We start from the raw sequence: 13972 nt of genomic DNA, 5'->3' as shown, positions 1-13972 counted from the left end.
AGCTGAATGATTTCATTCTTTTTGGGAAGAAAAAAAAGAGATGAGGCCACGGCTGGGTCAGCCGGCCCCTAATTTTGGGCAGTCGACTTGTCCCCGAGGTGTAGGGGACCGTTTGACGTTTGAGCGTTGTGGGAGGCCGAGTGCGCTGGCTACGAGGCACGCAGAGGTCTGACCATCTCACACCGCCAGTCCACGTAACACAGTTCAGTTAGTCGTGGCTTTTGTATAGGGACCCCTAGTGTCACTACATTGACACAACGTAGAGTGAGTGACAGAAGGGGATCTTCTCGTTTACTGTCGGCAAAAATCGAGCACAAATGAAAGATACTTGTTTTGGATTTTAGGGTTACAAAGTTTTTTTAGCGGCACAAACCGAGCACAAATGACCAGCTTGGATCGATTTTGTTGTGGAGAGTGACGTCACACAGCCCAAAAAAGAATGCTTAATATCTCAAACACCAAACCAGCACAAACGTGAATTTTTGCGGCACAAATCAGCACAAACACAGCACAAATGAATGAAATAGTTTTGGTGATTATTTAATTATATGGGCTGCCAACTTCATGGAGGAAAGCCCAAAACCTGAATGAGTGGTTGCAAGCCAGCTCTTTTATACCCGGATGTCCAGGGGAGTGGCATGCAAATTCCACTCGCCAATTTCCATTGGCCTTTTCTCAAAGATCAGAGGTGTTTGGAGCTCCCAAGGGCGACCCCTAGTGTCACTACATCGACACAACGTCTCGTTCCCTCCATCAGGGAACAGAGATTACGACAGCAACCGAGATGTTCTCAGATTTTCCCATCAGTCAGTATCACATGAAGAACACACAGGAAGTGCTTTACTGTCTCAGTGTGTCATGGGGTTTTCCCCTCCAGCACAAGCATATTAAGTGATAGAGAGATGGAGACTGTTTAGAGACTACAAAGAAGTTTCTTTATGGAAATTTTATTTTCTTGACTACAACAAAGTCACATCACATATTTTAGTCTGACTGCTAAATATAAAAATAAAAATGGGCCATTCATGACATTCCTGTACCCTAGAGCTTTTGTGTTTGTATGGGGTTTTATGTCTAAGAGCACTGACCAATAATAACAGTATAATTAAGAGCTTGTAGTGCATGGATGTGTAGGCTTATACATGCAAATATCCACTCATATGGCTATATGATTATACATTCACTTAAGTTCTCTGACATGGATTTATAAGCTCACAACCACTACCACTGCTAAATCTCTGCATATGTTCCCTTTCTCAAACTATCAGAAGAAACGGGTAGCTGGGGTGTACACATTTGAGTGAGTGAGCCAGAGGGGTTCAGGGGGGGTGACCTCAGATGTGCATTTGATTGGTTAGTGCCCATCGCATTCCTTGACCTTCATTGGCTCCTTGACTGAAGGGAAAAAACTCTCTCTAGCACACGTACCCTTCCTCCCAGTCATGAGGTGCTGCTATGGGCTAATTCTGTACTCAACACTCGTATTACCCTGGGAGAGAACAAGAGTGGTTTTGAAGAGTACTGTTTTACCGTACCAGAATCAAAGAATTATATTACTGCCAAACCAAACAGTTACAGTATGTACACACTTAAGATGTCTATTTAATTATGTAGGACTACAGCCACTAGTATTTTAAATAAAGGATATAGAGTACAATAAATCTTAAGGGCTAGAGAAGCTAAAAGCAGTAACATTTGCATTAAAAAAATGAGTGTGCTAAAATGAGTGTGCTATGAGTAGTTACTGAGTGTACAAACATATCAACTGTGTTGAATTTTATGGTCAGAGTTTGGCAAACAGTCATCAAATTTAGCAGCAATTCGATCTACTGATCTGAAATGCCACAGTTTTTCAATTGAGCGGAAACTGATTAAATCAAGTTTTACTGGGGGAGGACAGTTACTCGTCAGTTGCAGCTAAATTCATTACTGAACCTCAGAAACCAATGCCTTGATTAACATAATCAAGGGATATCAATGAACTTTAAATCTGTTATAATATTTTTTAAATGTCCATAATGTTGTGTTAGATGTTAATTTTATTTGATATTGTATAGTGTAAATTCGAATTATTACATGGCACCTTTTATACCCTACTTGTATCCACATACTTGAATAAACTGAACTTTTCATCAAACCAAGTTTGTGGGGCTTAGAGCATATAAAGGGATAGTTCACCCAAAAACGTGAACTGAAACCAATTTTTTTTTTTTATTATCTCATAATTTACGCACCCTCGTGCCATCCCATATTTCTTCTTCTGCAGAACACATTCAAAGATTTTAGAAGAATATTTCAACTCTGTAGGTCCACAAGTGAATGGTGGCCAGAACTTTGAAGCTTTAAAAGCATATAAATGCAGCATAAAAGTAATCCATGTGACTCCAGTGGTTAAATCCATATCTTCAGAAGTGATATGATAATTGTGGTTTAGAAACAGGTCAATATGTAAAATTTTTCACTATCACATGCTTCTTTTTTGTTTTTGCCGATTTGCATTATTTGTGCATATTGTCACCTACTGGGCAGGAGGGACAATTTATAGTAAAAAAGGATTTAAATAATGATCTGTTTTCTTCCACCCCTGCCATATAGACCGATCCCATTGTTTTTAAAAATGTCAGCATGTTTGCTGTAAGTGGTGACAGAAAGCTGGTAAAAAAGGAAAAGAGACCATATTACCCCAGTATTGATTTCCCTACATTGGTTACCGATCCAAAACAGAATCAAGTACAAAGTGTTGCTGTATGTATTTAAGGCTCTTCATTGTCTTGCACCAGAGTACTTATCTGCTTTAATAAGCTTGCATCAACCTTCAAGGTCTCTCCGATCTGGTGATCAGCTGTGTCTGTCAGTCCCTCGATCTCGCCTTAAAACTTAAGGTGATAGAGCTTTTGCGGTGGCAGCCCCTAAACTTTGGAATGAGCTTGCATTGGTCATAAAATCATCTCCGTCTCTATTCTCTTTCCAGGGGGCCTTAAACACGTATTTATTTTCCCTCGCTTTTAATTAATTGCATTGTAAATTGTACTAGGTCAATTTGATCTTATCCTGTTTTTATTGGTTATAAAAGCTTGTTGCATTCTTAAGCTGTATGTATGTGATTTTATTTATTTTTTGTAACTCCGTGTACAGCACTTTGGTACCCAGTGTGGTTTTTGAAAGTGCTGTTGTGCTAGATTTGACAGATTATACGATAAAACCAAAGTATGAACAAAAACCATAATAAATAAAAATATTTTTAGCTATAAAATTATTATAATGTTATGAGATAATAAGATACTTGAAATAATGTTCGCTATAAACGTTTGATGCAAAGCCGTGAGCTGAAATGATTTCCTCAGTCTAGTCAACTCTGATTGCTTGAAGGCATCAAAATCATTTTTCAACAACAGAATCCGACAAAATTGTATTGTTTTCACACGGTTCGAGCCAGCTCTTCCACGTGTGATGTAAGCGGAGACGTTGACAAAGGATTGGTCTATAGTGAAGACATGGAATTAACCACTGGATTCGTATGGATTACTTTTATGCTGCCTTTATGAGCTTTTCAGAGCTTCAACGTTCTGGTCAACATTCTCCTGCATTTTGTGGACCTACAGAGCTGAGACATTCTTCTAAAAGTCTTAATTTGTGCTCAACAGAAGAAAAAAGTCATGCAGCATGATGGTGAGTAAATGATGAGAGAATTTTCATTTTTGAGTGACCTATCCCTTTCACGCAACATTTTCCTCTATTCAAGCTTCAGTTTGAACCCTGCTCGAACCCGCCTCAGACCATAACTTCGTGGGGGCTAAAAGCTCTTAAACCCGAAGCACAACGAATACCACGCGATATAACGTGCGCGTGAGACAGAATAGGGAGGGAGAGAGGGTCTGGAAAGTTCAGCCAGCGAGAAGGGGAGGGGCCTAGGAAGCAGAAGACGCAACAGTTTGAGATTTGTAGGGTAACGGGAAAGGAGTTGAATAGAGGAGGTAGAGTATGAGAGGAAGCGTCAGGCGAGACGACAGGATGATGTGGAGAAGTTGAGAGGGTAGATTACAGTCTGGCGAGAGACACACAGACACAGACACAGACACAGAAGGAGCGAGTAAAGAAATAGACAGCGTCAGTCTTAAACACATCGTTATAAATTAAGAAGACAGACTGAGCATGTCTTTGCCAAAGTCAGAATCTGCATTGAAATGAGAGTTTACGAGAGCGGTCGCTATTTGTGAGAGTGGATGCACGTTATGAGGTCTCTTATACTCTTGCTTCCTGTCATCACCTTGTTCTCTTTCTTCAGTCTGGCCTTCTGGTTATTCATCGCTAACAAGTGAGTATGTCAGTCAATCTTATCTATCGGTGTTTTGCGTTATCTTTCTTTCTATTTAGGGAGTGAACTTTAAAAGAGCTGAGTGTTAAAAATATGTGAGGATCTGCTGGCAACTGAGACCAAGAAGAACGCTCCCGTTGCTCTTTCAGGCTCTTTTGCTGCCAGTTTGGTGAGGGTTGCCAAAATATCTTTTTAAGTACCATGTTTTTAATCTTTACACTGACATATGGCCGAATAGTAAAAGAGGATATTAGGTAACTCTTTCATAAAGAGGTATTTGCATGTAAACAAAGTGAGGCAATACTAGCTGTTGGATGGGTTTAATGGAAAATGGTTCAATAGTTATTTTGCTGGACTGAGATTCAGAATGCTGGAGGGAAAAAGAGTTGGACTTTAGATGTCCACTGTTTACACTGTTTCAGTTAAGTTTTCTATCAGATTAGTAAATAATTGAATGTTGCCTTTCCTCGTCTAAACAAATGCTCTTTCAAATGCAAATCATGGAAGACACAAGCCTCAATTAGCCTTTCAAAGGAACAGATATGTTGTTAATGTTCATAACATGGTCACCAATAAGTGTAACCAGCATGATGTAACCATGTGCAATATGTCTTCAAACATGTCATTCTTGAAAATAATATTGATTTATTAGTAACAAATAGCTAAATATTACTAATACAGTATGTATGCACTATGCAATAATAGTTAATTACTGTATCTCATAATGGAGAAAAGTGTCATTTTTATTTCTGCTATATTACATTGTGTGTGTGTGTATGCTTATGTTTGTAAAGGGGTTTCAAACCTACAGTTTTTCAAAGGGATAGTTCACCCAAAAATGAAAATTTTCTCAGAATTTACTCACCCTCATGCCATTCCAGATGTTTATAACTTTCTTTCTTTTGCTGAACACAAATTAATATTTTTAGACGAGAGTCATTCTACCAAACGGGTGCCATTTCCACTTTGCAATTTTCAAAATTGTATCCTTTCATTCAGGCATGGGAGCCTTTCTCGTACCACCCGTTACGGACAATATGTACGCCATTAGAGTAGTAAAACAAGAAATAGATTTTTAAAATCTAATGTTTTCCTAATAGTAAAATGTCCCTTTTTTGGAAACCATCAATAGAAAGTCTGTAATTTTAAGAAAATTTTGGTATTTTTAAATTTTTAATCTTGAAATATGAATTCGACATTTCAATGGCCTCATTGGTTGTACTGAAAAAAACAAATTCACTTAAAAAATACAAATAAAGTTACATTTATCTGATTAGTCTGATTAGTGGTAACTGATGTGGCCGGGTGGTATGGACAAAGTTTTTTTCTATATGATCTGCTGGTTTTAACCTTTATAAAACTGGAGGATGGGAAACATTAAAATTGGAGATGTACTGGAAAACTTTGGTCATGCTCTGAATAACTGAAAAGAGCATCATAATGGTGAATGGGAGTGTCGGATCCACACATCCCTCTAAACTACAAAAAAAGCTGCTTAAAGAATACTCAAAGAGGTTGGATGAACATTTAATGGAAAAAGATACAAAGATATTATATGAGAACATTGCTAGTACATTCAGAAATGGGGATGCAAACTTTAGAACCAATTAAATTTGAAATATTTTACAATAAAATTATTAACAAACAATTTTTGAACTTTTTCTTCCTTGTAATAATGAAAGAACATTTTCTAGACTTTGATCATATACGTCACTATACATTTTGCATTCAACTGTACAAAGTTGTAAGTTGTACAGTAAATAAAAAAGATAAATGATGAGTGACTGAAAGAGATAATAAGTGAGTGAGTGAGTGAGTGAAAGATATAGTGAGTGAGTGAGTGAAAGAGATAGTGAAAGATATAGTGAGTGAGTGAAAGATATAGTGAGCGATGAGTGAGTGAAAGATATAGTGAGTGATGAGTGAGTGAGTGAGTGAGTGAAAGATATAGTGAGTGATGAGTGAGTGAAAGATATAGTGAGTGATGAGTGAGTGTAAGATATAGTGAGTGATGAGTGAGTGAGTGAGTGAGTGAAAGATATAGTGAGTGATGAGTGAGTGAGTGAGTAAAAGATATAGTGAGTGAGTGAAAGAGATAGTGAAAGATATAGTGAGTGAGTGAAAGATATAGTGAGCGATGAGTGAGTGAAAGATATAGTGAGTGATGAGTGAAAGAGATAGTGAAAGATATAGTGAGTGAGTGAAAGATATAGTGAGCGATGAGTGAGTGAAAGATATAGTGAGTGATGAGTGAGTGAGTGAGTGAGTGAAAGATATAGTGAGTGAGTGAGTGAAAGAGATAGTGAAAGATATAGTGAGTGAGTGAAAGATATAGTGAGCGATGAGTGAGTGAAAGATACAGTGAGTGATGAGTGAGTGAGTGAGTGAGTGAAAGATATAGTGAGTGATGAGTGAGTGAAAGATATAGTGAGTGATGAGTGAGTGAAAGATATAGTGAGCGATGAGTGAGTGAAAGATATAGTGAGTGATGAGTGAGTGAAAGATATAGTGAGTGATGAGTGAGTGAAAGATATAGTGAGCGATGAGTGAGTGAAAGATATAGTGAGTGATGAGTGAGTGAAAGATATAGTGAGCGATGAGTGAGTGAAAGATATAGTGAGTGATGAGTGAGTGAGTGAGTGAGTGAAAGATATAGTGAGTGAGTGAGTGAAAGAGATAGTGAAAGATATAGTGAGTGAGTGAAAGATATAGTGAGCGATGAGTGAGTGAAAGATATAGTGAGTGATGAGTGAGTGAGTGAGTGAGTGAAAGATATAGTGAGTGATGAGTGAGTGAGTGAAAGATATAGTGAGTGATGAGTGAGTGAGTGAGTGTAAGATATAGTGAGTGATGAGTGAGTGAGTGAGTGAGTGAAAGATATAGTGAGTGATGAGTGAGTGAGTGAGTAAAAGATATAGTGAGTGAGTGAAAGAGATAGTGAAAGATATAGTGAGTGAGTGAAAGATATAGTGAGTGATGAGTGAGTGAAATATATAGTGAGTGATGAGTGAGTTAGTGAGTGAGTTGAGTGAGTGAGTGAGTGAGTGAGTAAAAGATATAGTGAGTGAGTGAAAGAGATAGTGAAAGATATAGTGAGTGAGTGAAAGATATAGTGAGTGATGAGTGAGTGAGTGAGTAAAAGATATAGTGAGTGAGTGAAAGATATAGTGAGTGATGAGTGAGTGAAATATATAGTGAGTGATGAGTGAGTGAGTGAGTGAGTGAGTGAAAGATATAGTGAGTGATGAGTGAGTGAGTGAAAGATATAGTGAGTGATGAGTGAGTGAGTGAGTGAGTGAAAGATATAGTGAGTGATGAGTGAGTGAGTGAGTAAAAGATATAGTGAGTGAGTGAAAGAGATAGTGAAAGATATAGTGAGTGAGTGAAAGATATAGTGAGTGATGAGTGAGTGAAATATATAGTGAGTGATGAGTGAGTGAGTGAGTGAAAGATATAGTGAGTGATGAGTGAGTGAGTGAGTGAGTGAGTGAAAGAGATAGTGAAAGATATAGTGAGTGAGTGAAAGATATAGTGAGTGAGTGAAAGAGATAGTGAAAGATATAGTGAGTGAGTGAAAGATATAGTGAGTGGTGAGTGAGTGAGTGAAAGATATAGTGAGTGAGTGAGTGAGTGAAAGAGATAGTGAAAGATATAGTGAGTGATGAGTGAGTGAGTGAAAGAGATGTACTGTATGGCAGCGAGATATGGGGACCTCTAAAAACCCAAGATTTTTCAAAATGGGAAAAAGAGGCAATCAAAAATCTGCACACCCAAATTTGTAAAAGCATCCTAAAAGTAAACAGAGCGACACCAAACAACTCTTGCAGAGCTGAATTAGGACAATACCTCCTATTGATCAATATCCAAAAAAGAGCTGTGAAATTCTACCAGCACCTGAAGCGCAGTGACCCGAGCTCTTACCAGGCCGAAGCCCTGTGGTGTCAGGGGCAGAACCGGCCCCGGAGCGCACTCTCACAGCTGATGCTCAAACTACAGCCAGACCAGCACAGCACTATCTGGCCCAACCAAATTATACAATTACAAAAACTAAATTACATTACCTATTGGAAAGATGCTACTAAATCACAAAAAAAGATGGAACTCTATTTAAACCTGAAAAGAGATTATAAACCAGCAGAATACCTGAGCTGTGTAAAAGAGCATAAAGTGAGAAAGACCCTGACCAGATACAGGCTGAGTGCCCACTGTCTGGCTGTAGAGAGAGGACGGCACCGGCAGAGGTGGCAGCCGAGAGAGCAGAGACTGTGTTCTCTGTGCTCTCAGAGAGAGGTGGAGACAGAAGAACACTTCCTCATACACTGTGATCACTATCACAGCATTAGATCGGACTATTTCACTAGATTCCAACAACTAGAACCAAATTTTATGGCATTACCAAATTCAGATAAATTAAATTATATTTTGGGAGAAAACTCCAGCTCAATCATAACAGCAGCAAAGTATGTAACAGCCTGCCACAAACTACGAGAGTCAGCCAGTGGATATAACTAGGGTCTGAATGTTGGTTCAAAAGTTTTTTTTTTTTGATATATAAATGTATTCATGCATTTGTTCACTGATTAATTTTATTGATTATTTGTTCATTGCCTATGTAATGGCCAATGCTTTGGCAATACTGTACAAGTCATGCCAATAAAGCTCATTTGAATTGAATTGAATTGAACTGAATTGAATTGAAAGAGATAGTGAGTGATGAGTGAGTGAGTGAGTGAAAGAGATAGTGAAAGATATAGTGAGTGAGTGAGTGAGTGAGTGAGTGAAAGAGATAGTGAGTGATGAGTGAGTAAGTGAAAGATATAGTGAGTGATGAGTGAGTGAGTGAGTGAAAGAGATAGTGAGTGAGGAGTGAGTGAGTGAAATATATAGTGATTGAGTGAAAGATATAGTGAGAGAGTGCGTGAGTGATGAGTGTGTGAGTAAGTGAACCAAACAGGGTTAAGTTAACAGAAAATAAATTGATTATTATATTAGAATCCTTGATTTCACACATCTTCACATTCCAACGGAAAGCAGAACCACCCCATCACATCCCTTACCACCACGTCACATTAAAACATGTGATAGGGTGGTACATTTCATCCCAAAATGGCTGCAGATCTCACATGTGGTCAAGTTCCTCACATAGCATAAATGCATTCAATCTGAAATATCATTTTCTTTGCATTAATAATGTAAAAAATGTCTGTAAAAAACAGTTCCCCTTCTGTCGCTCTCTCCACGTTGTGTCAGAGAAGCGACACTAGGGGTCTCTCTTGAGCGCCGATATCCACCTCTGATCTATGAAAAAAGGCCAATGAGAGTTGGCAGCTGGTATTTGCATGTCCCGCCCCCGGACATACGTGTATTTAAGCGGCGCAAATACGGGAGTTCATTCAGAAAATTTCTTCGGAGCCGATGGTCGTGTCTGCAGTTGCTGCGTGTTACACACCGAGTTCCTGACATTCCTCTGCTGCATGCTGTTGGATTCTACGGCGCACAACAGCGGCTTTCTCCTGTTTGCACGGCTGTGCATTCCTGCCCCTGGGCGCATCGACAGTTGCAGATTAAAAACTCTCACAAGTTTTTTTCATAAAAGAGTGATTTTATTTAAAAGAGTAATTTCCTCTAAAAGAGCAAAACACAGCGGCGTTGAACGTCCTTTTAAGGATGCGTCTTTATAAAGATGCCTTTCCGCCCCTGTGTTGTTCCTGGATGCGGTAGAGTGCTCTCCGCTTCAGACGGCCACAGGCGTTGTCTCGTGTGTCTGGGTAGCGATCACACCGAGGCTGAGTTTGTGGATGGTTCATGTTCTCACTGCGAGAACATGACCATGACAACGTTGCGGTCGCGGCTTGCTTACAACCGTAAGCAAGCCACTCCAGCCGCCCCCCGCGTTGCTCCTTCTTCCCACGGGATTGAGAATGATGCGTTTGGCGATGGAGGCTATTTGGGGATGGCAGCGGGTGCAGCTCCGCCGGGTATGCCCCCTCGGACCACCCGCACCCCGGCATGCTCGTTGACTCCCGTCCGTCCCCGAGGTGACGGCGACTCGCCTTACAGCCAGTCCGCCTACCCTCCTGACACCGAAGCCGATAAGCTCGCCGCGGCATCGGAGGGCGCGGTATCTGACGCTGAGGACTCCCCTGGGCTGCCGCTTTCGGGCCTGCACGCCCAGGCTGAGGCCGACGCGCAGATGACCGACGTGCTTTCCCGGGCAGCCACTAGCGTGGGCTTGGATTGGAACCCTCCATCCTCCCCACAGCCATCACGGCTGGACGACTGGTTCCTGGGGTCTGGACGCCACTCACAGCCTCATCCCACCCCAGTCCCGTTCTTCCCGGAAGTGCATGATGAGCTGACGTCTTTGTGGAGAGCACCCCTCTCCACTCATCACACCGCCACCTGCTCATCCGCCCTCGCCACCCTCGACGGCGGAGCGTGCCACGGGTATATGGCGATTCCCCAGGTGGACAGGGCAGTTGCGCTCCATTTATGCCCCGGAAGCCCTACCACCTGGCGGGGCCGCCCTGTACTCCCTTCCCAGACCTGTAGAGCAACATCCTTGCTGACCGCAAAGGCCTACAGCGCCACCGGACGTGCCGCTCCCGCCCTGCACGCCATGGCTCTCCTGCAGGCCCATCAAGCCAAGGCACTACGAAACATGCACGGGGGTGGTCCTGATCCCGACACGCTGCAGGATCTGAGCACCGACCTCGCCCTGAGAGCGACGAAGGTCACAGCGCAGGCGCTCGGGCAGGCGATGGCCACGCTCATGCTCCAGGAGCGTCAACAATGGCTGAACATGGTCGAGATGCGTGAAGCAGACAAGACTCGCTTCCTCAACGCTCCTGTCTCCCAGTTTGGCCTCTTCGGCGGTTACGCAATTCAGTTTGCCAGGCCTCCGCCCCCCCTTTGTGGACGTTCATTTTCCGCAGTACACGGCGAACATGCCCAGTCCCTGCGCGAAGAATAACTAATAACCCTCGCGAGAGTTACTATGCGCGCACAGAGACCAGGTGCTCAGGCACCTCAGCCGTTTGGGGCTTCAGGTCAACTGGGAAAAGAGCAAGCTCACCCCAGTCCAGAGCATCTCTTTTCTCAGTTTGGAGTTAGACTCAGTCTCAATGACAGCACGTCTCTCCAACGAGCGTGCTCAGTCGGTGCTGAAATGTCTCGCTTCCCTCAAGCCAGGTACCGTGGTCCCGCTAAAACGATTCCAACAGCTCCTGGGGCATATGGCATCCTCTGCGGCGGCCGCGCCGCTGGGGTTGATGCATATGAGACCACTTCAGCACTGGCTCCAGACTCGAGTCCCGAGACGAGCATGGCGCCGCGGCACGCACAATGTGAAAGTTACCACCGCCTGCTGCCAAACCCTCAAACCGTGGACAGACCTCTGCTTTCTACGGGCAGGGGTACCCTTGCAGCAGGTGTCCTGACGCATTCTGGTCACAACCGACGCCTCCAAATTGGGTTGGGGCGCAGCATGCAACGGGCACGCAGCTGCGGGCCGTTGGAACCGGGCCCTGCTGCGTTGGCACATCAACTGCCTAGAGCTGCTGGCTGTTCTCTTTGCCCAGAGGAAGTTTCTCCCGTTAATTCGAGACAAACATGTCCTAGTCAGGACAGACAGCACCACAGTGGTAGCCTACATAAATCGCCAAGGCGGAGTACGCTCTCTCCACATGTCACAGCTCGCCCGTCGTCTCCTCCTTTGGAGTCAGTAGCGACTCAATTCACTGCGCGGCACTCACATCCTGGCAACCTCAATGTGATAGTGGACGCGCTGTCAAGACAAAGCTTGCCCAGCGGAGAGTGGAGGCTCCACCCCCAGTCGGTCCAGCTGATCTGGGACCAGTTCGGCAAGGCCCAGGTAGACCTGTTTGCCTCTCAAGAAACCTCCCACTGCCCGCTCTGGTATGCCCGGACAGAGGCTCCCCTCGGGGCAGATGCGCTGGCACACAGCTGGCCCGCGGGGCTGCGCAAGTACGCATTTCCCCCAGTGAGCCTTCTTGCACAGGTGCTATGCAAGCTCAGGGAGGACAAAGAGCAAGTCATTCTGGTGGCCCCCTACTGGCCCACCCGGACTTGGTTCTCGGACCTCACACTCCTCGCGACAGCCCCTCCCTGGCGAATTCCCCGGAGGGAGGACCTTTTTTCTCAGGGATGGGGCACGCTCTGGCACCCGCACCCAGACCTCTGGAACCTCGTCTGGCCCCTGGACGGGATGCAGAAGATCTAGCCGGCCTACCACCGACCGTCATAGATACGATCAACCAAGCCAGAGCCCCCTCGACCAGGCATCTTTACGCCCTAAAGTGGCGTCTGTTCGCGAACTGGTGTTCTTCCCGAGCCGAAGACCCACAGAAGTGCGCGGTTAGGTCAGTGCTCGTGTTTCTTCAGGAGAGGCTGGAGAGGAGGCTGTCTCCCTCCACCCTCAAGGTGTATGTCGCCGCCATCGCGGCTCACCATGACACGATAGAAGGCAAGTCTCTTGGTAAGCACGACTTAATTGTCAGGTTCCTCATAGGTGCCCGGAGGCTAACTCCCTCCCGGCCTAACCTATTTCCCTCCTGGGATCTCTCGGTCGTCCTCATGGGCCTCCGGAGACCCCCCTTCGAGCCGCTAGATTCAGCTGGACTCAGGGCCCTCTCTCTCAAGACTGCCCTGCTGATCACGCTCGCCTCCATCAAGAGGGTCGGGGACCTGCAAGCGTTCTCTGTTAGCGACACTTGCCTGGAGTTTGGTCGGGCAGACACATACGTGATCCTAAGACCGCGACCGGGCTATGTGCCACACCTTTCAGGGATCAGGTAGTGAACCTGCAAGCGCTGTCCTGGGAGGAGGCAGACCCAACCCTTTCATTGCTGTGTCCAGTACGTGCTTTGCGTATCTATCTGGACTGCACGCAGAGCACTAGACGCTCTGAGCAGCTCTTTGTCTGCTTCGGGGGACAGCGGAAAGGGAACGCTGTCTCCAAACTGAGGCTTGCCCACTGGATTGTCGACGCCATTTCATTGGCTTATCACACCCAGGCCGTGCCCCCTTGCGGGTCCGAGCTCACTCCACCAGGGGTGTTGCGTCCTCATGGGTACTGGCCAGGGGCACCTCCCTAGCCAACACATTCTCACCCCGACTCGTCACATACGGATGCTTCGGGCAGTTTCGTCACATATTGACGCGCCGGGTATACCTTTGGCGTCATTTTTCTACGCGCAGGGCAGTCCCATAGACTTCTATGTATCACCGCGAACCGGAGCGTGTAGCGTTGAAATGTCATGTCTCGGGTAAGCTCACGCCGTGAACAGGTGGAGAGTCGAGACCGCGATAAATAACAATCAAAAGGAATAGGCTGCAATGGCCCTCCAACTGTTTTTTGATGTTTAAAACCCCGGACACGTCGTAAAATGACGCCGTTCTACATATCTCCGAACCGGAGCGTGTAGCGTTGAAATGTGACGTCTCGGGTAAGCTCACGCCGCGAATGGGTCGAGAGTCGAGACCACAATCAATAAAAATCAAAAGGAATACGCTATAATGGCCCTCCAACTGGTTTTTTATGTTTCGAAACCGGACGCGTCGTAAAATGATGCCAAAGGTACACCCGGCGCGTCAATAAGCGACGCCAAGGGGTCCTGCCCTAGCGTCCGTATGTGA

At 44.5% G+C, this 13972-nt stretch overlaps 1 protein-coding gene across 1 annotated transcript in view; it reads left to right on the top strand.

Moving 5' to 3' along the window:
• Positions 1-3945: 3945 nt before the first annotated feature.
• LOC127652272 (alpha-2,8-sialyltransferase 8F-like) overlaps positions 3946-13972 on the top strand; it is a 32746-nt gene continuing 22719 nt past the window's right edge. Inside the window, exon 1 of the mRNA XM_052138419.1 lies at positions 3946-4315. Within this exon, the coding sequence (XP_051994379.1) occupies positions 4224-4315 (92 nt within the window). The 5' untranslated portion in view covers positions 3946-4223. The remainder of the gene's footprint in view (positions 4316-13972) is intronic.

The sequence above is a fragment of the Xyrauchen texanus genome, chromosome 12, assembly GCF_025860055.1.
Source record: "Xyrauchen texanus isolate HMW12.3.18 chromosome 12, RBS_HiC_50CHRs, whole genome shotgun sequence".
Classification (NCBI taxonomy): domain Eukaryota; kingdom Metazoa; phylum Chordata; class Actinopteri; order Cypriniformes; family Catostomidae; genus Xyrauchen; species Xyrauchen texanus.
This window is presented reverse-complemented; position numbering and strand designations above follow the sequence as displayed.